The sequence below is a fragment of the Cynara cardunculus genome (genome assembly GCF_001531365.2).
Source record: "Cynara cardunculus var. scolymus isolate 2C chromosome LG 9, CcrdV1, whole genome shotgun sequence".
In the NCBI taxonomy this organism is placed as follows: Eukaryota; Viridiplantae; Streptophyta; class Magnoliopsida; order Asterales; family Asteraceae; genus Cynara; species Cynara cardunculus.
The window spans coordinates 14,013,840-14,038,812 of record NC_037536.1 but is presented as its reverse complement, the minus strand read 5'-3'; the positions used below and the strand labels follow the sequence as shown (position 1 = coordinate 14,038,812).

At 35.3% G+C, this 24,973-nt stretch overlaps 3 protein-coding genes and 1 long non-coding RNA gene across 7 annotated transcripts in view; all 4 read left to right on the top strand.

Moving 5' to 3' along the window:
• Positions 1-923: 923 nt before the first annotated feature.
• Positions 924-1,101, top strand: LOC112518750. Its single transcript, XR_003069827.1, has 2 exons — positions 924-988; positions 1,064-1,101. It is a non-coding gene; the product is annotated as an uncharacterized LOC112518750 (long non-coding RNA).
• Positions 1,102-1,913: 812 nt separating this feature from the next.
• On the top strand, positions 1,914-5,784 carry LOC112518748 (pentatricopeptide repeat-containing protein At4g02820, mitochondrial). The gene is made up of 2 exons (XM_025126565.1): positions 1,914-2,213; positions 4,144-5,784. Exons 1-2 carry the CDS (start codon positions 1,917-1,919, stop codon positions 5,401-5,403), a joined length of 1,557 nt encoding a protein of 518 aa, XP_024982333.1. The 5' UTR covers positions 1,914-1,916; the 3' UTR covers positions 5,404-5,784.
• A 283-nt stretch (positions 5,785-6,067) lies between these two features.
• LOC112518749 lies at positions 6,068-11,009 on the top strand. 3 transcript variants are annotated; one of them, XM_025126568.1, is made up of 6 exons: positions 6,068-6,099; positions 7,019-7,176; positions 7,332-7,430; positions 8,566-8,731; positions 10,574-10,660; positions 10,749-11,009. In XM_025126568.1, the coding sequence occupies exons 2-6, from the start codon at positions 7,036-7,038 to the stop codon at positions 10,850-10,852; spliced, it is 597 nt and encodes a 198-aa protein (XP_024982336.1). In that variant the 5' UTR covers positions 6,068-6,099; positions 7,019-7,035; the 3' UTR covers positions 10,853-11,009. The 3 variants fall into 3 exon arrangements, with proteins under 3 accessions (XP_024982336.1, XP_024982337.1, XP_024982334.1); XM_025126569.1 differs by lacking the exon at positions 6,068-6,099 and having other exon boundaries at positions 6,928-7,176; positions 8,604-8,731; XM_025126566.1 differs by lacking the exon at positions 6,068-6,099 and having other exon boundaries at positions 6,928-7,176.
• Positions 11,010-12,891: 1,882 nt separating this feature from the next.
• The window catches only part of LOC112518498 (preprotein translocase subunit SCY2, chloroplastic), a 13,035-nt gene continuing 953 nt past the window's right edge, over positions 12,892-24,973 (top strand). The window contains exons 1-12 of one of the 2 annotated variants that reach the window (XM_025126212.1): positions 12,892-13,167; positions 13,957-14,457; positions 15,154-15,242; positions 15,444-15,523; positions 15,611-15,706; positions 16,407-16,498; positions 18,609-18,692; positions 20,816-20,957; positions 22,314-22,430; positions 23,472-23,601; positions 24,355-24,478; positions 24,566-24,672. In XM_025126212.1, the coding sequence (XP_024981980.1) occupies positions 13,071-13,167; positions 13,957-14,457; positions 15,154-15,242; positions 15,444-15,523; positions 15,611-15,706; positions 16,407-16,498; positions 18,609-18,692; positions 20,816-20,957; positions 22,314-22,430; positions 23,472-23,601; positions 24,355-24,478; positions 24,566-24,672 (1,659 nt within the window). In that variant the 5' untranslated portion in view covers positions 12,892-13,070. The remainder of the gene's footprint in view (positions 13,168-13,956; positions 14,458-15,153; positions 15,243-15,443; positions 15,524-15,610; positions 15,707-16,406; positions 16,499-18,608; positions 18,693-20,815; positions 20,958-22,313; positions 22,431-23,471; positions 23,602-24,354; positions 24,479-24,565; positions 24,673-24,973) is intronic. The other variant, XM_025126213.1, reaches the window with a different exon arrangement.

Here is a 24,973-nt window from a genome sequence, read left to right as displayed (position 1 = left end):
TGTATTCTGCTCCAACCAACCAGCAGGTGGCATCCTCTGCCCCAACATATTGGGTTCCAGAACCGAGCACATTGGATGTGCCTTCAGTACAGGTTTGGGGATCACCTTTACCCACTTAAGTGAAATAACCGTATGATGTCTCTCATTTTATGCTCTCAAATGGATTCAGTAACAGGGCGCACTCATCCTTATGCCTTAATTTACTAKTATTCTAAATTCCTGTGTAACGTAATTAATGATACAAARCAGGTACCAAGCAACAGGTCTGACTTGCCCTGCACSCGGATATTGTATTTTCTTGCTAATCTTATTGCTCTTCTATCATATTGAAAATGTTCATCAGGGTCTGATGTATCTTTAGAAGTAAGAGGTTAGTTATAACATACTATTATATTGTCTTTGAGCATTAAAAATGTGTTTTTGCCTTCCCTTATGAGTATGTTCAACCTTGAAAGGTACAAATATATTTTATCCACGACTTTTATCGTAAATGTAGAATTAATTAAGTAGACGTAGTCTAAGGGAGTACTGGGAGAGCCAATTTTCTTGTCTGTGCTTGTCAGGCCTTTGAATCCTAATTGTAATATGGTATTAGCGATCTAGGAGTACTGGGAGAGCCAATTTTCTTGTATGTGCTTGTCATTATTTAAGACCTTTAAACGGAATCAAAATGTGGCCGAAAACCAATCATATCAACCCCTTGCCGCCGTTGCCAAGAAGATTGCCTAGAAGGCCAAAACTTAAAAGAAGAAGGGATGCAGTGGAAAAATTATTGACTTCAACAAGACAGATTGGAAGACAAGGAAGAAGAATGACATGTACCAATTGTAATGAAGCAGGTCATAACAGTAGATCATGCAAGAATGAGAAAAAAGATGCACCATTGAAAGATGTCAGACCACCAGGAAGGTCTAGGACTAATATTCATAGACAAAGCAGTAAAGGGGGTGCACGAGGCGGAACGGGTTCACAAAGGGATGTTAGAAAGGTAATGTAAAATCTTCGAGTTTCATACTAATTTTATATATCAATTGCATACTAATTTGTTCACTAATTTGAACAGGAACCATCTAAAGTGGAATCACGACCAAAGCTCATCCCAAAAAAAGGAGGCCAAGTGAAAGGATAATTTTGAACAATCTACGAAAAAATACCGTTGAGAAAGATAGAGAAGGTAGTAGTTGTGACAAGGCGGTTCCAATTGATTAAATAACATTGTTAGACGAATGTGAATAGGATGGTTTTTTTTGTTGAAAATATGTCTACTTGTTTAGGTTTTGGTATTACAAAGTAAGCCATGAAATTTATGATAAACTCGATGAATGAATGGTTTTTTTTGGATATTTTTATTCGTGAAATAGTGATCTTTTATAAACATGTTTAATTTATGATATTATATTTTTTGTGCATTATGCCATTAAATTTACAATGTTTAAATGATAAAAATATTAAAATTAAAAGTATAATATTGTAATAGAAATTGGTGATCTTATAATAAAGTAATTTTGAAAGTACAATGTTGTAATAAAAAATGTCATGTCAGCACTATCGTACAAGTGTACAGCCTACGTGGACGATGAGGTGGCAAAAAACCTGGTATAATAGGTAAATTTAATTTAAAAGGTTACCCAATGTTATAATGGGTAAATTTTTGAAAGTACAATGCCCTAATAAAAAATATTTTGAAAGTACATTGCTATAATAAGAAAAACTGAAAGTAAAATACTATAATAAAAAAATTTGTGAAAGTAGGTTGCTATTTTACGTATTTTGCCCTTAATTAAAATATTTCTTTGGAGTTGAAAAGCCCTACTTAAGCCCATTTTCATACCAACTGACGGCCCAATATCTATCCTTCGGTTCACCCCTTTTGAAATCCGGAAGACCGCAATACACTATCGTCTCCGAAAGTAGAAATGATGATTCGTCTTGCTCGGAGATCACTCTCCGCCGTCCGATATCTCTCGACGTCAGCGGTGGCAGAGGTTTCAAAAGCTCCATATCCGGCTGTAATCACCAGCGCTACAAGGAAAAACGCCGGTGGCGGTAGGGATACCTTAGGTCGAAGGCTTCTAAGCCTGGTTTACACAAAACGCAGCGCCGTGATCGCCATAAAGAAATGGAAGGAAGAAGGGCATCTGGTTCGCAAGTACGAGCTTAATCGCATAGTGCGAGAGCTTCGAAAGCTAAAACGTTACAAACATGCCCTAGAGGTACCAACATCTCTTCTCCATAAATTACATATTGCTTTTTGTTTATAAACCCTATTATTCGCACAAATTTGCAGTCCCAGCATTTGTGAAAATGCAGTGTTTGTTTCATATGTGAAACTAGGGATGCAAACAAGTTGAACGAGCTACTCGAGCTTGAGTCGATCTCAAACGCAAAATAGAGAGCTTTTATCGAGTTCATCGAGCTCGAGTCGATCTCAAATGTAAAATAGAATGTGTTTAGCTTAACACAAATGTTGGAGTTGGCTTGTTCGAAAACTCTAGATTAAATTTTTCGAGTTGAGCCTAGCCACTCGAGTGCACATTTTCTCGAGTCAAACATGTTCGTATGTTCATAAATCATACAATAAAAAGTTAATGTTATTGAATTCGAGTTTATGAACGGATTGATCGATAGTGAGGTGATAAACGAGCATTGAGCTTAGGGGGGTAAATGATACGTGACAACTCACGAGCTACTTGAGATTAACTCGGTCAACTCTCGATTGGAATAGGCTCGGCTTAAACTCGAACTCGATTCGACATATTAACAAGTTGTGTCGAGCTACCCAATATACTCAATTTTTTATATATAATTAGTTTTAAAAATATAATCAGTTTTCTAATATAACATGTGTAATATAATGTCATAAAAATGTCTTATATTTTTAGAAACTATAGAAGTCTTGGTGAAGTTGTCCAACATTGAAACAGAGTTGGTAAAAGAAGGCTGAAGGGTTTTTATAAAAAGAGAGGGAGGTGAATGAAGTTTGTAACTTTGTCTTTTTGATAATTAAGTTTGAGGTGCATCCCTTTAGTTTTTTAAAATTTAAGAGAACATCTTTAAGTTTTATAATTTATTAGAGAAAGAGCTTAAAATTTCATAAATTTCGACAGGCGAGCTTGATTCAAGTTCAAGTTTGAGCTTGATTTGAGTAGGAGTTCGAGCTTGATTCGAGCTCGAGTTTAAAAAAATTGTAATCGAGTCGAGTTTAGTTTTTAACTAGTCGCTAGTTTCGGAGTCGAGTTCAAGCTTGAGAAATGACTATTGAGTTCGAGTCGAGTATATTGATATTTGAGCTCGACATGCATCATTTACACCCCCTAATTGAGCTCAAACTCAGTACAGGGATGAAAGACTACTCTACCCTTTGGTTGGACGAGAACAAGTTTGCATACATTCCATTCTTCCTAGACTATTTTTAGTACGAATATTTTGGGGGGTTTTGTCAATCTTGAGAAAGTAGGGTATGGGCTAGAGACAGACCTAGAACTTTTTTCAACTGGTAGCACCATTTGACTATAAAAAACAAATATATGGCTTTTTCACAAAATCATAATTCGTTTGTTAGTTAGTTGGTTCATTGTTTTTTGTTCAAGTCTTCTATTGCAATTTCTTTTCAGAAACATAATAAATCTGAAATTAAAAGCTGAAACCAAGAAAATGATACTAACGGGATTCAAACTTAGGTTTGGGGTGGAAGAAAAGCCTTGCAACCTAACTCTACCAAGGGAAACTTGTGTTCTCGTTGTAGTTTTAAAATATATACGGTGACACACAACAAATTGATACAGTGACACTTTTCTCGACCCTGTAATTTTTTACATTACGACAGAGGAACAAAGTGGTGGCCCGTGCCACCATATCCAATATACCAGGTCCACCCCTGCCTTGTCGGATAACATTCTTGGCCATTAAAATGGATTGTTGGTAAGAGTCTTTCCCTTACTTACCGGGTAAGATTCTCGGTTCTTGTTATGTCTCTTACTGGTAAGGTTCTCGGTCTTTCCGATGCTCACCCCATAAGGTAAGTGACACTCAAGAAGCGCTTACCGAGTAACCATTTGGTAAACGGCTTCTTAGTTTTAGTACCTTCACTCCGAACTTGGGATTGTAACAAAAAAAAGCTAACGTAAATTGGTTTTTCTGCAGGTTTGTGAATGGATGACTTTGCAACACGATATCAAGTTGTTAGAAGGAGATTACGCGGTCCATTTAGACTTAATCGCAAAAATACGTGGTATAAACAGTGCCGAGAAATTCTTCGAAGATCTCCCAGATCGAATGAAAGGTCAGCCAACTTGTACAGCCCTTCTACACACGTATGTTCAGCATAAAGACGCTTCAAAAGCCGAAGCTTTGACGAAAAAAATGTCGGAATGTGGTTTCTTGAAATACCCTCTTCCGTTTAACCATATGATCTCATTATACATCTCAAACGGGCAATTCCAGAAGGTTCCGGAAATTCTTCACGAGTTAAAGATGAACACTTCACCGGATATCGTTACTTACAATCTATGGTTAACGGCATGTAACGCACAGGGCGACACTGAAACCGCAGAAAAGATTTTTCTCGAGCTTAAGAAGACGAAGGTGAATCCAGATTGGGTAACATTTAGTCTTTTAACGAGTATGTATATTAAGAACTCTCGTTTTGAAGACGCGCTCTTGAGTCTTAAGGAAATGGAGAAAATGGTTTCAAGAAAAGTTCGTGTTGCATATTCTTCGGTTATCAGTCTCTATACGGGCCTCGGGAAAAAGGAAGACGTTCATCGGATATGGAAGAAGATGAAGTCAACCTTCCATAAGTTAAATGATGCCGAATATAATTGCATGATATCGTCTTTGCTAAAACTTAACGATCTCGAAGAAGCAAAGAAGTTGTATACGGAATGGGAGTCGGTTTCTTCGACCGGCGATTCCCGCATCCCGAATTTGATTCTTGCAGCTTACGTTAACAGAAACGAGATGAAAATGGCGGAAGATTTCTTTACCAAACGGATAGTCGAGAAAGGAATTGTGCCGAGTTACACTTCATGGGAGCTTCTTACATGTGGTTATTCACATATGAATCAAATGAATAAAGCTTTAGAATGCTTCAAGAAAGCTTTAGGATCTGTGAAGAAGTGGGATTTTGACGAAAAAATTGTCGAAAAAGTGTACGGAATGGTTGAAGAGCATGGTAACGTTGAGGGTGCCGAGGAATTGTTGACGGTTCTTCGTAATGCGGGCCACGTAAGTACGGAAATATATAATTTGCTTCTTCGAACATATGCCAAAGCCGGTAAAATGCCGATAATCGTAGCCGAGCGGATGAAGAAGGACAATGTACCATTGAATGAGGAAACACATGAACTCATTAAGATAACAAGCAAACTGTGTGTTAGTGATGTTTCAACATATGTTTCTTAGGAATCAAAATGTGGTCTCTCGGAAATAATCGAGGATCCATTGAAGGGCAAGTCTAGTGCCATAGCCGTGGTATTTCCAGCTCCAATAGCGTATATTTAAGTTGTTGCTGTTAAAAAACATGTAGCAGGTTAGGTTTGCGTACATCTTATACCCCATCCTACTTTTGAGTGGGATTTACCGGGTCAATTGGGTCGAACAGTTGAGGATGCACACGACATTGTGTTATACGAGTACTATATCGTGTGTTTCCTTGTTTGTTTAACCTATTTTTCTTATCTTGTACTCTTCGGTTAATTGCACACACCGACATGTAGTTTGAATGTAGGTAGCAGAATGTAAGGAGTACATTGAAGTGAAGTTTTTTCATGTTTTGGGTCTCTACAATAGTTAAAGAGCCGATTCTTATGTGATTTGGGGTCATCGAAATAAAGTGGTACTTTCTAATGTGACCCCTTCTCAATGCAACTTGGCTTCGATATTTAGTCTCGTCGTATCAATGTATAGTTAACCGTTCAATAGGTTTTTTAACACATCGTGGGTGGATTGGTGCTGCAGTCTTCGTAGATACTGAGTTTGTTCGTTTGTCTGGTTTCTGCTTGAGTTTTGGATGGTCTTGTTTCAATTCAGTTTCGTCTGATATGTAGGTCTCAAGTGGGTTCGTTGGAGCATGGTCTTATGGCTTCTGGTCTTGTTCAGGTTGCAGCTCTAAGCTTTATTTATGGGCTTCTTTATTTTGGTCGTTTTTGTTTTATTTAGGTTTTTGGCTGCTGCTTTTTAAATTATGCGTCATGATTGGTTTGGAGGTGCACTTTGTTTTTGGTTTGTGGCTTTAGAGAAAACAATAGTTAAAGAGCACATTAAAGTGCTCTAAAAGTTATAATTATCCATTTAAATTTAGCTTCAACAACTTTCAATGTTTTATTTACAACCAAAATTCCATTAAAAATAAAATATATAATACAAATCAACCCAACTTTAAAACAATCGGAGTATTAGATGACTATATATATATATATATATATATATATATATATATATATATTAAACGAATGTTTTTACTGTAAAGGTTCGGCTTTTTTTTACCTTCCCAGTCTTTTGTTGTGAAGTTTCAAGTGTAAAAAGGTGATTTTACGAATCTCACGAAAATAGACTGGTCTTACGTAAACCCAACTCTACATATATATATATATATATATATATATATAGGTAAACGATTGTTTGAGAAGAAGAGTTAAAATGAGAAACATAAGAAAGAATCTAAACTCTTGACCACCTTTAATCTCAAACCCACTCATGAAGCATGCTTGATACGCCTATTGATCCAAGGTATCTCATCTCGATACATCTCATACTAATATGCATCCAAGAGTGGAGATCCCTTCTATACTTCTTATCTTAACTTTCATTTTCGTCGAAACTCAAAAAAAACTCTCTCTATATATTATATCAAGGAATGCTTTTTTTTTTGTGCTTTTAAGTAGTGTTGCAGATTTAGAGCATCCTTCCAACAACTGCATTCCCCTGCTCCATTTTCATCATCCCGCTTTCACCATAAATCACCGGCCACCACTTCCTTTCACCTCCTTGTCTCCTTTCTTTTCACACACAGTTGCAGTTTTGCAGATCGAAACTATGATTATCGAAGAACACAAAGCTGTCGACGTTGAAGATGATAACGATAATGAAGGATTGTCATGGCTTCCGATTTGCATTCTTAACGACGTCAATAGAAGATATGAAGAACGAGAAGACGATCTTCGTTTCTCTTCAAAAGTAAACGCCTCTTTTTGATTTTGCTTGAATTGTTATTTGAAATCAATGGTTTGTTATGTGTTGTTTTCGAAATTTTTGCTCGTTTTCTGTTCTTAGAAATTATTTGAAGAAGAACTCAGGTTAATATGTATGATTGTTATTGATTTGATTAACAGCGGCGGAGTTATGACAAACGTAGATACCGGCCGGCTCCTCCGCCTCTGCCTGATCGTAAGTCATCGGCTGCCGGACGATCTCCTTTGCTTCCGTCACAGGTATACACACACATACCGAATGACAAGGTTCCAGAAGATTCTAATAACAAGCTAGTTTAAGCATAATCTCTCTTCTGACATCCACAATAAGAATCATCTCCAACCAAAAGATATCATAATTTTTATAAATTATAAAACTAAAAACTAAAATCTGTAAAAAAATTCATAAATTCTTCATTTTATAAATATTTATTATATTATTTTAATATTTCATAATTTTATAATCAAATTTTTACAACCAAATTCAAACTATTAATCAAAATAACACTAATCACTAATCGTTTCCAACCAATCAGTACTATATTAAAACATTTTTATATATTTAACGTACATTTATTAATTTACCATATAATTTTTTTAGTTTTAGTTTTATTTGAGTTGAAATGAATTTCGTTGTAGTTTGCTTTCAAGAGAATTTAGCATCTTGGTGGAGACGACTTATTTGCTATATTATGAGTTTATCGACACTTTAGCTCTTCAAAACATCAGTCGGATGCATGGATGGACCTAGTGTAAAGCATATATTGGCGTGTGCGACTGTTTTGTTTCTCCCTCGTAATGTAAAAATTTATAGGGCCGTGAAAAATGTCACCATATTAATTTATTGTGTGTCACCGTATATATTTTGAACTACAATAAAGACTCAAGTTCCCTTGGTAAATTTGGTTTGCAATACTTTACTTTCATCCAGGGGCGGACCTGGTGTGGTGGCACGTGCCACCGTATTATTTCGCCACCGAAGGGTAAAAATTTTAGGTTTGTTAACGGTGCTACCGTATTGTTTTGGAAGGTGCTACCGTATTTTCCTGAAATTCAAACAGTGCCACCGTATGAAAAAAAATTCTGGGTCCATCCCTGCTTTCATCCTATACCTGATTTCGTATCTCGTTAGCCTCATTTTCTTAGTTTTTAGCTTTTAATTTCAAATTTATTATGTTTCTGAAATTTTTTGCAATAAAAGACTTGAACACATTACCAAATATATGAAAAACAATGAATTAATCAATAGACCACGGTATCTCTGTATTTGTTTTTTATAATCAAATGGTGGCACCCTTTTAAAAGAAAATCTGGATCCGTCACTGTTCGGATGCTGAATTTGTCGAAATCACTAACAATTGGTTTGTTTTATTAGCACTCAAATAATGGTTTGAAGCCACATTCAAAACCCAGATATCCGATGGCTGGAGGACCTGGAATGCAAGCAATATTTCTGCAGTCTGGTCGAAGATCAAGCGGCACCGGAGTTTTCCTTCCACACGTTACAACAGAAAAGGATGGTGAAATTACCAAAAAACCAGGTAATTAATTTTATTCAATTATATTATACGTGCCAAATTATCATTTGGATGACTTGATTAACATGAATCAATATATTTTTTAGGACATCTTGAACGGTTTTGTCTATTTCTTTTTCATTTTCATAAGAGTACGGTTACGTTTTCCATCCCTATGGTTTGTTAATAATTTTAATTTAACCATAAGGGTGATGTTCGATTGGTTTGAGCTTGAATTCCAAAGGTCAAAAGTGTCTGGAGGTCTCAGGTTCAAATCGAAGAAGGAATAAAAATCCCCTTCTAGTCATTGAGGTTCAAATGCGGTGTTTCGCATGTGGTCGCCCTAGGATTAGTCGGCTCGCATAGCGGGTTGGATATTCAGGTTAATAAAAAAATGATTTCCGTCCTTATTGTTTTGAAACTATGATTTTTGTTCCCATGGTTTACAATTTATTGCTATTTTTTCATTGGATTAATTTTTATCTTTAAGTATAAATAACCAAAATAGTAAAGAATTATAAACCATAAAAACCGAAACTATAATAACTTGTAAAGCATAAGGTCGAAAATAACAATGAATTCAAACTGTAGTTGAAAACTGCAATTTCTAGACCAAATGAACGAAAATCATAGTTTTTAACAAACTACATGGACGATAATAGTTTTGATTTTCGTCCATGTGGTTTAGAAACTGTGATTTCCATCTCAATGGTTTACAATATATTGTTATTTTCTTCTGTGGATTAATTCATATCTTCAAGTACAAGGGACTGAAATAGTACATAACTGTAAACTGCAGGAACCAAAATTATAATAAATTGTAAATCATAAAAATAAAAATAGTAATAAATTACAAACCATAGAGATGAAAAATGCAGTTTCTAAATCATAAAGACGAAAATCACAATTTTTAACAAATCGTATGGACAAAAAATGTAATTTACTCAAAATAATTTGTTATCTAATATGATTATAAAAGTAAATGTTAACGTAAGGAAATTATTTCAATAAAATAAATTTGAAATTGTGAACACTTAACACCCTTTAAAGTATTTTTATGACATATTTGGCAAATTACTTGGTAGCCGAACCAATCATGTTTGATAAAACACTAGCTGATAGAATAAGCTACTTGAGAAATGTAAAATGATCAAAAATGAAATGTTAATAAATTAATCAATTATAATATTACATAATATAATTAAAACAAATAATTGATAATATAATGTGTTAATTAATACAAAATAACTCAAAAAAAACTAAACAATATAATATGTTAATTAATGAACTTAACTTTGATTATGAATGATATATATATATATATATATATATATATATATATATATATATATATATATATATATATATATATATATATATATATAACCATAGATGTGGATTTTTGTAACAAAATACGAGTTTTAGAAAAACAACATTAATTGATATTTTAAATAACCATTGCACATAATATGAATAAAAACGAAGTTTGTCACACATACATATCTTAATTAATTGATAATTTCTTTTAAAAAAATTAATTAATAATTGAATTAAATATTTTATTATTGAAGTTCATTATTATTAAATAGAAGAAATGTAACATTAATCTTTGAGGAATTTACAAAAATATTTATAGAATTGTTGTATTTGAGTTTTGACCGACTAAAGCTAGCTTATCAACTAGTTTTACCAAATATAACTAGTTTATCAGCTAATAGTTACCTTGTTATCTAATAGCCAGTTTTTCAATTAATTTGCCAAACATAGTCTAAAATATTTCAAATGACGGAAGCAGACGATCTTTGTTCAAGTTAAATACTATTTATTTACGAATAACTATTTGAATTTGAATGCGATATCTAGCAGTTTTTGCTCCTATTCTCCTCCCGGCACGTGTGGTACAAGTTTTAAACCTCAACGTCCATGCATTGAGCGCACAGAAGAAGCCACGAGGTATGGACATTTCTTAAAAATTTTGAACGTTACTCATTTGGAAAAGTTTTCATCCTTCCATAACATCTAAATCGATATGTTATTTTAGACATCTACATTGATACGAAACATGATGGATTTAAAAACAAGAAGATCAACAAGACGTCAAATGAAAATTCTAAGATATTTCTCCCCAAGGAGTGGCCTTATTAGCTTCAAGAGCTAGATAAAAGATGCTATACCAAGTTTGTAAAAATCTAGAAGGATTGTGGTTTATTTTGTTCTTAATATATGTATTTAAGTACAATATTATATAGAGTTATACTCGCACAATTCTAATTTAATCAATACGATTAATCATGTTTTTGTCATGGACGGACATATAGGGGTGCATATGGTGGCATGTGTCACCATATTATTCCTCCGTCAAAGGGTAAAAAAAATTAGGTTCGTGAAATGTGTAACCGTATTAATATGTTGTCTGCCACCGTATGTATTTTGAAACTACAATGAAAACAAATTTTATTTGGTAGAGTTGGTTATGCAAGACTTTTATTTCACCCCAGACCCAAGTTCGAATCATGTTAGTGTCATTTTCTTAGTCAAATGGTGCAACCGTTTAAAAAAAATTCCGTATATTTGTTTATTATAGTCAAACTGTGTCACCGTTTGAAATTTTGTCCCTATAGTTTTTTCTTATAATCAAATAGTGCCACCGTTTGAAAAAAATTCTTGGGTCCGTCCCTGTTTTTTGTTCTTAATAATTTGAATCTCTTGTTAGCTTGGTTATTTGCATGACCGTTTCTTAGCATGTTAAATGTGTGTTTTTTAGCAGAACCCCAAAAGTTTTGTAGCCCCATTTTATATGTGTTTAGGGTCTTTTATCAACAAGAAAAAAACCACAACTTTGAGGAGATAATCGCGTTTTATTTTTTAAAGATATTCATCAATTAATCACTCATTCTTCTTGAAAACAGAAGTTGGAGAGAGGCGGTGGTTGAAGAGGTTGTTATAGTGGATGAGGAGGTGGGGTTGGACGACGTTGGTCGATGGTGGCTACCAATAGTGGTAGTGAACCATTAAAGCAAATAACATATTAAGGTTATATATCAAAGGATGACATATCAATAACATTTTAGTTTCTTGTCCCGTCTATTTTGGTCGAACAAGAAAAACCTTTTTTTTTGTGTTATGTTATCCTTAGAGGTGATCATTTGCAGGCTTGGGCTAGGCCCGGGTCAAGCCTAACTTGTGTTTTTTTGTCCAACGGACCTAATATTGTAAACCTAAGACTTTTTTTTCGGGGTTGACAACTTGCCATTGCCCGCCCTATAAACGGGCCGGGAGTGCCCACGGGCTAACGGACCTAAAAAGTATAATTCTTATAAATATATAAACTTGATTACTAGCAATTAATTAACAAATGTGGAACCAAAAAATAAAGGAAAAACATTGTTCCAGTTAAAAATTTAAGCAACTAAAGTGACATATGGATCTCAACAAGTGGAGAAAGTAATGAAAAACAATATTCAGACTTCCATAAAATTAATAATGCATTCCTATTTTTTATGTATAACATTGATATTCACATTTCTATGACTCTATTATGCTACTGCCAATTTCAAACATTTGCAAGTTTTGATCAAGAACATCCATAATTCTTTAACAATCAAACAATCACCGTTAGCTCGGTAAAGAAACAACCAAAGAGTCACATCCTATAACTTTAATAATTTAAGTTTAAAATATACTTGTATAATTTTAATTAATGGTAAAAAATATTAATTACAAAATATAAATGGGCTGGACAAGCCTGTCCATAATTATTTTTACATTGTTCATGTCTGTCCGCTAATTTTAACGAACAAACCCGGATCCGCCCATTTTCTCGATAATGATTGTCTAAGCATGTATTTGTAAGGGCCGGATGTGTCGGGTCTAACGGGCCGTCCCATCCATGAACAATTCTAGTTATCCCATCATGTCCCGGTCCTTATCGTTTTTCCATATCGTACCAAAGATGAAACAGTGAGTTATTATCCTGTTTCATGTCAAGCCAAACATTTGACAAATGAGTTTTTGTTTCATGTTCCAAACGCTACCTCAAAAATTTACACAAACAATTGAAAGTAGTTCCATTGAAACTTCATAAATACTTGAGGCAAAACTATGAAAAACTGAAGTATTGGACCAACAATACAAATACTACAATCTTGTTAAAACCCCCAAAATTTTATTATCGAAGCAAAAACCCAGGGTATTACTACTACTAACGTCCCACTTCCCTGCAACCCCAGTCGGAGCTCGTAATCTTTATCGTCGCCGGTTTGCCGGATTACGGTTGTCATGCCGGTGTAAGCCGTCGTTCAGAAATTGACGACACTTTGTAAAAATACAAGTGTCTATAAGGACTAGGGTTTAGTATTTCAAAATGAATTTACAAATGCAGAGTATCAATCCGTGGTTTAGCAACGTTAATTCTTCGTCCGCCTATTATTTTGCTCCACAACGAGGGTCACGCTTCTCAGGTAATTTTGATAATTCCTATTTCTTAATCGAATTATGTTTTGTTCTTGAATTTATTGGACTTGTTTTAGGTAAATTGGATGAATAGAGACGTATATTGAGTAAAGGCTTTAATTGAGTTCGAATTTATATAGTGAAGATCAAGTTTTCAGTATCGTAACTCGTAAGAAGAAGTTATCAAGAAGTTGGCTTTTCCGAAATAGAAGAGTAGTTTCAGCATCACAAAATTTTGAAGATTAGTTGATTGGTGGGAAAAAGAGTTCGCTACTGAAATTTAAAATCCAATAACTCAGTACAAACTTACGAACCAGTTCATGTGTTGGGCACTGTGTGAAAATGCAGTGTTTATTCCGTGTTGTTTCATCTACGAAACATTAAGGACTTCTTTTCCACACACATAACAGTTCTGGAGTTTCACATATGAGACAACAGTATAAACAATGCATTTTCACGTGTTGTTTCATAACTTTGTTCTTAGCACTATGCAGCTATATTTTGGAGGGGACTTGGTGTTAAGGTGCTGGTATATGATAATTTAATTACTTAAATTGACTAATGGTAACCATCTCCATGTATGGAAGGAATTGTCCATGTGCATGTTCATGTCTCACATGCAGAATAAACAGAACTGTAATTCAACTTCATATATATTATTATGATTGCTTAATTTTCTTTTCTACGCTATACTTTTTGCACTTCAGTGACTTGTTATGGAGGTTAAATTTCTGTTTCAAATTGTTTTTCATCTATTCATTATATGGGTGTAATTTGTAATTTTTTCTGATGGGCAGGCGGACGTGCTCATAGTTTCCGTTTATGGCGCATATCATGTGCTAGAAGATGTTCCCTCAAGGCGAATAATTTAGAACATCACAAAAGTCATTTTGTGAATTTAGAGAAACCTTTTTGTTCAAGTGCAGACCATAATTCATCAAAGTTCATATACAATCATCCCAGAAGAAGTGATATGAGAATCCAGGCAGCATCTTCTGGGTCTCTAAATCACGAACTTATCATGCAAACTTCTGAAAATGAGTTTGAAGTTAGTTCATATAATGCTGAGAATTTGCAGCATATCCCCAAATATGAAAACAAATTCCTTATTTTTGTACGCCTGGGTTCAGTCATCAATAAAGCTGCTGAATCTTTTTTCAAGAGCGAGATAAGGAGGAGGTTATTTATTACTGCTGCATTACTTGTGATTAGTCGAGTAGGATATTTCATTCCTCTTCCTGGGTTTGATAGAAGGTTGGTACCAGAGAACTACCTTAGCTTCGTCTCAGGGTCAGTTGGTATGTTGTCTGCTCCTGTCCAGGCCCAAATTTATTTTGCACAAGGATTAATCATGCATGGATTCACCATTTCATTCTTGTTTCATGTTTCTCTCATCTATGTTTGCTTTGTAGTGACTTGGTTGTGGTGCTTGGGATGGTAAAGGGTAGGGGAGGTGGGTTGTGTTGAGTATGGTGGTGCTTAGGGGGGGTGTTAGGTGGGGGTGGGGTTTGGATGTTCCTCTGCCTTGATCCATAGCATGTTCTTGATCACGAGTAAATACTTTTTGAGAATATAGAAGATCAAGAACTTGCTCTAGCTGGAGCAGGTGGGGGTGGTGGGTGGCTGTGGATGTGGATGAGATTGGTGGTCAGTGGGGGTGGTTGCCGGTGGGTGGGGTTGAGGGTAGTGGTGTTTAGGGGTGGTGCTGTGGTGCTTGGTGTTGTAAGGGGTGGGGTGGACCTCTTATTTATCATTTTCCTCTTGGTTTAAGGATAAAGATTTTCCAGGATTAGAACTGTTTTGTTCTCAGTTAAATTGCTTTCCATGATTTAAATTCAGATATTCACATGAGTTTTTGATAGCTATGTAAGAGATTAATGGTGCCACAAGCAAATTATATTTTTTTAGGATGCTCTATATTAACAAATGGGTTTCTTCTCACTTTTCTTTCCGTTTTCCCCGTATCCTAATAAAGTCATTGTCTTAAATGGCAGAGGAGCTTGGTGAGCTTGCACCTGAACTTAAGCTTTCCCTCTTCCAACTTGGAATCAGTCCCCAAATTGGTGCATCAATTGTTATGCAGGTAAAGCTTCTCGCCCCATGGATATGTGCTAACTTCAATTGGAGTTTGCATCTTATATTTACTTTTGTTGGTTTACCATATAACTTCTTGAACTGATGCAAGTTAAAGTAATTTCTTTTTGATGGTTGATGTTGTGGTTCTTTCCATGGACATTGAGCTTGATTTTTAGATGTAAGCTAATTAGGGTGATTATGGGATCAGGTACTTTGCTATGTTGTTCCTTCCTTGGTCAAGCTGCGGAAAGAAGGCTTGGATGCTAACGAGAAAATAAAGAGTTATATGTATGTTTAATCACCCTTGACAAACATTATACTATTTTATTCTATAGAAAAAGTTAATAGTTCCATGTATTTCTTGCTTTATTTCAGATGGTGGATGTCACTTGGCTTTGCAATTTTAGAGGCACTGATCATTTCTTATTTTTCACTTTCATATTCAATTTATGCAGCAAATGCTAGTCAAAGGTAATGTCCTTATCGCTAGTTGATGTAGTCATAGAACTATCCTTTTGTCTCTCTTCTTTTCGATGGTTTTTGTTACTTGTGTTACATGTGTGATACTCCCTCTGTCCCAAAAAAAGGGCCTGTTTGGTTGGTTTTCCACTAAGTCCTGAATGGATAAAGCTGTCTTTGTGGATAGATTGGAAGATTTTGTTTGAGAGAGTATTTATCATAGACGCAAGGAGCATGTTCATTAATTGGGAGGGGCAGGTTTGGAGAAAAACTTGGCTTTCTGCATAAAGCTCCCCCATAGAAGCTTATTGAATAAGCCATTTCTATATCATTAAGTCATTACCAAACAGTCATGCGTAGCTGACCGAATAAGCAGCGAGTCCCATTGAGCTGCTAACAAACGTGCCCTAAATGTCTACATTTCTATTTAGTTTGTCCCCAAAATAAGTGTCCACTTTCTAAAGTAAGTCTACTTTCCAATTCTATCCTTAATTATGAGATAGAGAAATTCATTACTCCTATTATTAATGGTAAAATTGTCATTTAGTCAACTAAAAAGTGTAATAATCAGACATTTTAAAAACTGTCTTTTTCATTGTCGACATATTTTGGGACGAAGGAAGTAATAAAGAAGTATATTTTATACTACTAGCATTATGCCTTGGAATTCACTTAATTCTAAATATGATTCGGTCTACTATTTTACTTGCAGGGTGAAGCATGTCATGTTGACAACAATGTTGTTGGTCTGTGGAGCAATGACGACGACATGGATTTGCGATAAAATATCAGACTCTGGTTTTGGTATTATTTTTGAACTTTGGTCAAGATGTTGTCTCGAGTTTATTCTGACCTTGTTTTGCTAAAATGTCTAACGCCTACGTCTATCTGGTGTTCATGTTGTTCTTTTGACATTGTTGACTAGCCTTCTCATGATTCATGATTTCCCCGACTTCTATATCAGTTTTGTAGTGCTAATACATGGCATCCAATAAACATAATTGATGAGGTGTCTTGATAATATGACATGATGAAAGGATAAATCAGTTCAAAGAAAATAGAAAATGGGACCCACTGTCATGCAGTATTATCACGTTCCATCATCACATTGTAAGTTCGATAATTTATTTAGTGTCATATATTACCCTTAGGTGGCGTTTAGTTCACAGAATGGAATATGTGAAAGGAATTGAAATATGAAGGAATTGGAATGGAATCTGTTAAAAAAATTTGAATCTGTCTGTTTGGTTTGTTGAATATAATAGTGGTGGTGGGATGGAGGCAGTAGTGGTGGTGGTAGTACTAGTTGTGGCGATGACTGTGGTGAAGGCGGTGGTGGTGGGGGTGAAGGCGACATTGGTAGTGGTGGCGATGGTGGTGGTGATGGCAGCGGTGATGACAACCATCATGATAGGATGGAAGCTAATGGAATGAATATAGGAGCATAATAGTTTTTCTTAAAAGATGGGATGGAAGGAATTGGAATTCCTTGCTAGAACCCAAAGAATTTACATTCCACCATATATGGAATTCAGATTCCTTAACAAAACTCAAAAGAATGAACCAAACACATGAATGGAATTTGGCCGATGGAATTGATCATTCCAATTCCTTCAAATTCCGCTGGATTCCAATGAACCAAACGACACCTTATTTATATATTGAATGGTTCTATTGCTATAAGAGATGGATATTCCTTTGGGCTTAATTATTTGAATAGCCTTATTGCGTCAACTTCTGATTGCATGTTGACCAATCTAGTACAAGTTACACAGAGATGGGATTTAGTTGCAAAATATTTACCAATTATACCTCCAAAGTATTTGTTTCTCATATATAGGATGATCTTTTAAAATGGCGTACACCGTTTTTCTGGTTGATTGCTGACAAAAACAGTACATACATGATGGCTTCTAACATCCTATCCTACATCCATTATGAATGTGAAGCCCATCATAATCCCTTGGTAGCGGGTTACCAATAATTTTCTACCACGATTTTAGCTGAGTAGGATATTATTTGGCCTAACTTATTGCTAAATTGTATCAAAGCAATGGTCCATCGAAGTGTAGTGGATTGGCTTCATGCATCTCTGAGGGTGCGTTTGTTACGTAGGACAGGACGAAATAGGACAAAACAAAAACTTGTTGCCTCACATTTGGTGCGACATTTAGGGGCTGTTTGGTTGATTTTTCATTAAGTTCTATATGGATAAAGCTGTCTTTGTGAATTAATCTGTCTGAATAGATTGGGAAGGTTTTTGTTTGGGAGGGGTTCTTCATAGATGGAAGGAGCATGTTTTTTGATTGGGAGGGGCGGGTTTGGAAAAAGCTTGGCTTTCTGCATAATGCTCCCCCCCCCAAAAAAAGGCTTATTGAATAAGTCATTTTCTTTATCATTAAGCCACTACCAAACAATCACAATCACAATCACAATCACAATCACGTATAGCTGACCGAATAAGCTGAGTTCCATTAAGCTGCTAGCAAACAAGCCCTTAGACCGGGACGGGACGGGACAGGACAAGACTGCATTTTTGTCCCACCAAAATAGGTGGAACAAAAATTGCGGAGATGAGACAAGATTGATAAATTACTAAACTACTCATGTCAAATTAAAACCCTAAAAAACATGCACAATTCTTTCACCAGCCTACCTCACTCCCATCCCGTCCAGTCCTGTCTGTGTACCAAATGCACGATGGTTTTTCTGTTCAGGACTGATAAGGACATTTTTGTAACTTCTTGTCACATATAGATTATTATCGTGAAGTTTGAACCCCTTGTGGGCCATTGGTAATCGACTGCCAAATAACTCAACAGGGTTTTAGTTAATTCATTTGTTATTTGGGTCGGCTTGTTGCTATAAGTTTATGGCGTTATATCACTTTTCAACTCTCTGATTGTCAATGCAGGTCATGGATCATCTTTGCTGATATGTGTGAATATCTTGACTGGCTACATAGAGACATTACACAAAATGTTATCTCAGCTTTCAGGTCTGTAATGTGCAAGCTCTCTATTGCCTCAATGGCATGTGTATATTGTTTCCAATGTTCGAAAAAGCTCGCCGCAACAGCCGCCACGGCACGCCGTGGCTCAGGGCTTGTGTCTCACGCCACGTTATGCCCGAGGCACGCCATGGCGTAATGCACGGTTTTTGTTACATGATATTTGATTTTACTCATCTTTTTAATGTCTTATTTGTTAGTTTTTAATATATAACTTAATTTAAATTGCTTAGTATCATTGATTTATGGAGTAATAGTAGAAAACATAGTTTATGCATATAATTTTATATATGATATAGAGATTTGATGCCATAAATTACGCCTTAAAAACGCCGCGACCTCGCCGTAGCTTCCAAGGCTTGAGGCTTGACCTCGTTGCCATGCCACGCTTCACGCTATTTAGAACCTTGATAGTTTCTTTGAGTTCTCTTGTTCATTATTTATTTCCTTCTTCCTCTATGAGCTCGATTCATTTGCGGCTGTCTCCTTCCCACTCTTATATATACACACACACACACACACACACACACACATATATATATATATAAGAAGGGTAAATATCGTGAGAAGGGAAGGTTAAGGTTGGTTCATACGTGAATCATTAAAATTTTTTATTTTAAGATGCATATGTGAACCCATATGAATAATCTGTAACGTCGGTTCATATATGCATCTTCATTCTTCAAATAGATTTTTTCGGGATTTTTTCAATGATTCACATATGAACCTAACCTAAACCTTCTCTACTTACCTTCTCACGATATTTAACCTTCTTATTTGACCCGGTCCCTATATGTATATATATATATATATATAGAGAGAGAGAGAGAGAGAGAGGGAGGGAGGGAGGGAGTTCAAAAACCATTTAATGTTACAACTATACAAACCTTGTATTTGGTAACAATCGAGATATTTATGAAAGATGATCATGGTTCATTCATTATGATTGAGATATTTATGGAAGATGATGGAGTTTGTTTATTATGATCATTGCTATAGATTAGGAAACAATTGAGATGTCCATAAAACCAAATATACATTAGGCTAGATGGATGGTTGAGATTGGTTTGTAACATTTACATGGTTTGTATTTCAAACTCCTACGTATACATACACACACACACACACACATATATATATATATATATATTATTTCATGTATCTTACCATAGGCGAAGGATTGTATGAGAAGGGAAGTTAAGGTGAGAAGTGTAAGGAGGGATCTGGACCTTTGATCACCTTTGATCTCAAACCCACCCATGATTCACGCTTGATATGGGGATTGATCTAGTGCATCTTATCTAATGTGGATCTAAGGGTGGAGATCCCTTCTTACGCTTCTCACCTTAACAATCCTTCTCACCGGAACCCAACCCTCTTACCATAACCATAACATTTGATGGTTTCCTTCATATTTTTCATGCCAAAATTTGTATTAGTATAATCTTACTACTAGCCATAGTATAGGCTTCTCACAATCTCTTTAATGAAGTTATCATATTACTAGAACTAAAATTATTTCTGTAATCAGTGAGCATATAGTTCTGAAGTATATAAAAATACACACACTCCTCACATTTGGTGAGTCTTGAACCATTGACCTCCAAAGAGAGTTGTGCTCTACCAGATAACCCGGGTACCGTTGGGGACTAATGACCTTTTGGTAAGTGACAATTTTGTTCCATGTCTCTTAGTAGCTAACTTGCACATAATCAACTAAATTTGGCTCATATAATTCCTTCATGATTTAATTGAATGGTCAAGTTCTGACAACTTCAAAACTGAAGACGAGCCTCCTGACAATGCAATTTTGGGACCTTTAAGTGTGCTTGCATTAAGAAGTACCAGTATCTTGTGTCATACTGCTGGCATCAGTGGTGGATCCAAGATTTTTGGTGGTGGGGGAAACTTTCTTTAGGTTTGCCTGGGGCAGTTGACACCCTATTATGGCTGTGGATCCCCCCTGGCCAGCATTGTACCTTGCAACCTATCGATTTTGCATAAGTTGGTTTGTGAAAAGCTTGAGATAGGACTTCTGAAAGTCGCAAACAACTAATTCAGATGCATCCAGATTTGTTCGATAATTATATTATTGTTCTATTCTGGTGCAGGAAGTGCTGTCGGATGGGGGCCTTATATATTTGCGGTGTCCGGTGTCTTCATTGTTGTTACCATGTGGGCAGTTATTGTAACCCAGGGTTGCAGAAAAATCAAGCTACAATACTATGGCTTTAAACTTGCGTCTTCTACAAGGTGAGCGATATCTGTGATTTCCAAATAATGGATGCATTGTTAACGGGGATCATTTTTAGTATTTACGTTTATATACATTTAAATGAGCATCATAAATGTTTTGAGAACCTCGAAACCAACTATTTCATGTATTATTCATGATGTATAACCCAAAATAATCATTATAACCTTCACCATAACATGACATAGGGTGATGTTTCCTGTAATTATTTCAGGAGTAAATTACGATTTTTGCTCATGTGGTTTGTTAATAATTTTCATTTTCGTCCTTATGGTTTAGAAATTGTGATTTTCGTTCCTATGGTTTGCAATTTATTGCTATTTTCATTCGTGGACTAATTCCTACCTTTAAGTACAAGGGACCAAAAGAATAAAGAGCTGTAAACCACAGGGACCGAAACAACAATAAATTGTAAATTTACCAAAGGGTCTTTGGCCTATCGTATCCCTTGGCCTCATAGGAGGTCAGGGGTTCAAACCTCACCGTAGGTGAGGAGGGTGTGTGAGTTTATTTGTTGCATTTGCCGTATATAAATATTATATACTTTAAAAAAAATTGTAAATTTGAAGGACGAAAATGGCAATGGATTACAAACCATAGGGACGAAAACCGCAATTTCTAAACCACAGGGATGGAAATCGCAATTTTTAACAAACCACTGGGATGAAAAACGTAATTCACTCTTATTTCAGCCACTCTGCAAGAAGAGCAGGAAAAAACAGTTAGGGCATGTTTGTTAGCAGCTTAATGAGCTTAATGGGACTCTCAGCCTATTCATTCAGCTATACATAGGGGGGGGGGGAGCTTTATGCAGAAAGCCAAGTTTTTCCCCAAACCTGTCCCTCCCAATTAAAAAGCTCGTTCCTTCCATCTATGAAAAAAAAAAAAACCTCCCAAACAAAAACCTTTGCAATATACACAGACATATTAATGTACACAAACAACTTTACCCATACAGGACTTAATGAAAAACCAACCAAACATTCCCTTAGTCAAAATGCTTCAAGCACACACAAAGGCCATAGGTTGGACCATGAATACCATGCATTATTCATCATATATGATTCCATGCGTTTTTCATCATGAATATTATGCATTATAGTTTTTCATCATGAATACTATCACAATATTGATAATGAATAAAACATGAAGGTTCTCATGTTCTCAAAATATGTACGGTTCTCATGAACTTGCCCCTATATATGTTTATGATTATCTTGAAATTTTTTGATGAATTTTCTGTGTCTCTTCCATGTCTTAAAAATGTTACAAACTAACTTTTTTGATGTGTGATTTAATATCTTTGACTTGATTACTACCGATTATAATTTTTCTGAATCTTATGTTATGGACAGAGAAGGCTCCCCAGTGACGGAGGTCGAGCAATATATCCCGTTCAATATTAATCCATCTGGAATGCAGCCTGTCCTCACTACCAGCTATCTATTGGGTTTTCCTGCTATTGTGGCAAGGTTTGATCAAACAGCCGATTTAATTATTTATGTTTATTTTATTTCATATTTTATATTAAAAGAATAATGCATGAAAAGACCTACTTTAGACTATTTTCAAGAATCTTCGAATCACCTAAAAACATAAAAAAAAATACCGTAACTTATTGATTTTTTTTTGAAGTATATAATATTTATATACGGCAAATGCAACAAATAAACTCACACATCCTCCTCACCTATGGTGAGATTTGAACCCCTGACCTCCTAGAAGGCCAAGGGCTACGATACCGTTAGGCCAAAGGCCCTTTGGTCCGTAACTTATTGATTATGATGGGGTCTCTTTCATGTTCGGTTGCTTTGGTGGCCATTTTAAAATTTTCAAAATCTTTATGGTTATGTGATATATTTGCAATGGCAAAAGTGCATCAAATGTAGCGAAGTTTGCCCGAGTTCCTATTTAGTGTAACAATAAATTTCTCTCTTAATTTGTGTTACAAATGTTCAATTTTTTTATTGCATACCCATTTGTTTACCTTATAAACATGTTTTTAGCATATGTGGCCTGAGTTGTTTTTTATGTGGTATTTTCCCAATTTATCAAGAATTATTCTCTCCGTCTCAAAATAAGTGTCCACATTTCGATTCATGTTTGTCCCAAAATAAGTGTGCACTTACAAAAATAAATAACTAAATTTACAAATCTGCCCTTAATGAATGCACAACTATTTAAGAGCTGATAAGATAGATACACTAATTAAGGGTAAAGTTGTCATTTGGTTTACTAAAAAGTGTAATAATTATTTGTCTCTAAAAATGTGTCATTTCAATATAACTTGATAACTTAGCATCCACGTAATCAAGAGTCACAAAATCTACCGGTTACCGATCAAAATGGGTATGAAATAGGAAGAATTGAAGGGTGGGTACATAATTTAGAAAATAAATTCATCGTTGCACTAAGTAGGAAGTAAAACAAACTTCGTTGCATTTTGACGTATTTGTTGTAAATGAGGTTGCTCTTATTTGCTATCATATTCTAATATGAAGCATTGTTGGCAGCTTTTTTAGTTCACGATTTTGGAATAATGTGAGGGAGATTCTAAATCCGGAATCATCTCTTGGAGCTGCGCCATGGGTCTACTATACAATCTATGCATTCTTCGTGTTCCTTTTCAACATATTTGATATCGTAAGTACTTCCGATTTTTCAATCTTCTAATATATCTGTGGCCATAGGGGTAGGATCATTTAGGAACCCGAGAACCACCTATTTTGTTATATTCATCTAGAAATTTTTATCATGTTATTCATCATGAAAGCTCACAAAAAGGGTGGTTCCTAGGTTCCTAAAATCGTTGTTTCCCTTGAAATCGTTGGTAGAAAAGGGATATTGCACAAAAATATACTCCCTCCTTTCAAAAATAAGTGTCCACAAATTTATTTTAGTTTGTCTGAAAATAAGTGTTCACTTTATAAGATAAGTGCCTATATTCCAACTCTACCCTTGATTATGAGATGAAGAAATTTATTATTCCCTCTGTCCTAGAATAAGTATCCACGTCTCTATTTTAGTTTGTCCCAAAACAAATGTTCATTTTCAAAAGTAATTGTCTACTTTCCCATTCTGCCCTTAATTGTGAGACGGAGAAAATTTATGTCCATTATGAAGGGGTAAAACTGTCATTTAGTTTAACTAAAAAGTGTAATAATTGCACATCCCTAAAACTGTGTGCCTTTTCTATTGTGCACTTTCATTTCGGGACGAAAGGAGTACTTCCTATATTTTAAGTGTAAAATTGTCATTTAGTTCATTAAAAAGGTGTAATAACTACACATTTCTAAAATTGTGCACCTTTTTCATTATAGACATTTATTTTGGGACGGAGGGAGTAGAATGTCAGTTTTAGCCTCATGTTCACATATGTGATTATGTTCGTTTCAGGCCAACATGCCAAAGGAAATTGCCGAGTATTTAAATAAAATGGGTGCCAGGATACCAAATATAAAGCCCGGAAAGGCCACCGTTGAATATTTGGCAAAGATTCAAGCTTCAACCCGTTTTTGGGGTATCCTTTTGTCCGCAAAATTTTCAGCTAAAGTAATGTTTTATGTTATCGTGAATATTTAAGCTCTATCTTGTGAAACGTTTTCAGGTGGTTTGTTGTTGAGCATATTGGCGACATCGTCTACAATTCTCGATCATTATTTGCGAAAAACGAATGAAGGATTTTCTATTGGATTTACATCCGTTCTCATCATCGTAAGTGCATCAGTGTTATAGATTATTATTATTATTATTTTAAAAGTTCTGKGTGAATATTACGTCCAAAAATAAATTTCCACAATGAAAAAGGCGCATAGTTTTGAAATGCGTAGTTATTACACTTCTTTAACCAAACGACAGTTTTACCCTTAATAACAGAGGAGGTGATGAATTTATTCATCTCATAGTCAAGGGTAGAATTATTTTTAGCAAGCTTTATCCATTTTCTCATTCTAAACATTTTGTACAAGCCAGGGTTCTTCACGGAAAACCGCTCTACTTTTTTTTTGGGGGGGGG

Bases quoted from the DNA above. Each gene is read 5' to 3' on its own strand.
- LOC112518748 (XM_025126565.1), top strand. From the start codon at position 1,917: ATGATGATTCGTCTTGCTCGGAGATCACTCTCCGCCGTCCGATATCTC. The intron at 2,214-4,143 runs GTACCAACATCT...GTTTTTCTGCAG, and splicing joins GTTACAAACATGCCCTAGAG to GTTTGTGAATGGATGACTTT.
- LOC112518749 (XM_025126568.1), top strand. From the start codon at position 7,036: ATGATTATCGAAGAACACAAAGCTGTCGACGTTGAAGATGATAACGAT. The intron at 7,177-7,331 runs GTAAACGCCTCT...TTTGATTAACAG, and splicing joins ATCTTCGTTTCTCTTCAAAA to CGGCGGAGTTATGACAAACG. The intron at 10,661-10,748 runs GTATGGACATTT...ATGTTATTTTAG, and splicing joins CGCACAGAAGAAGCCACGAG to ACATCTACATTGATACGAAA.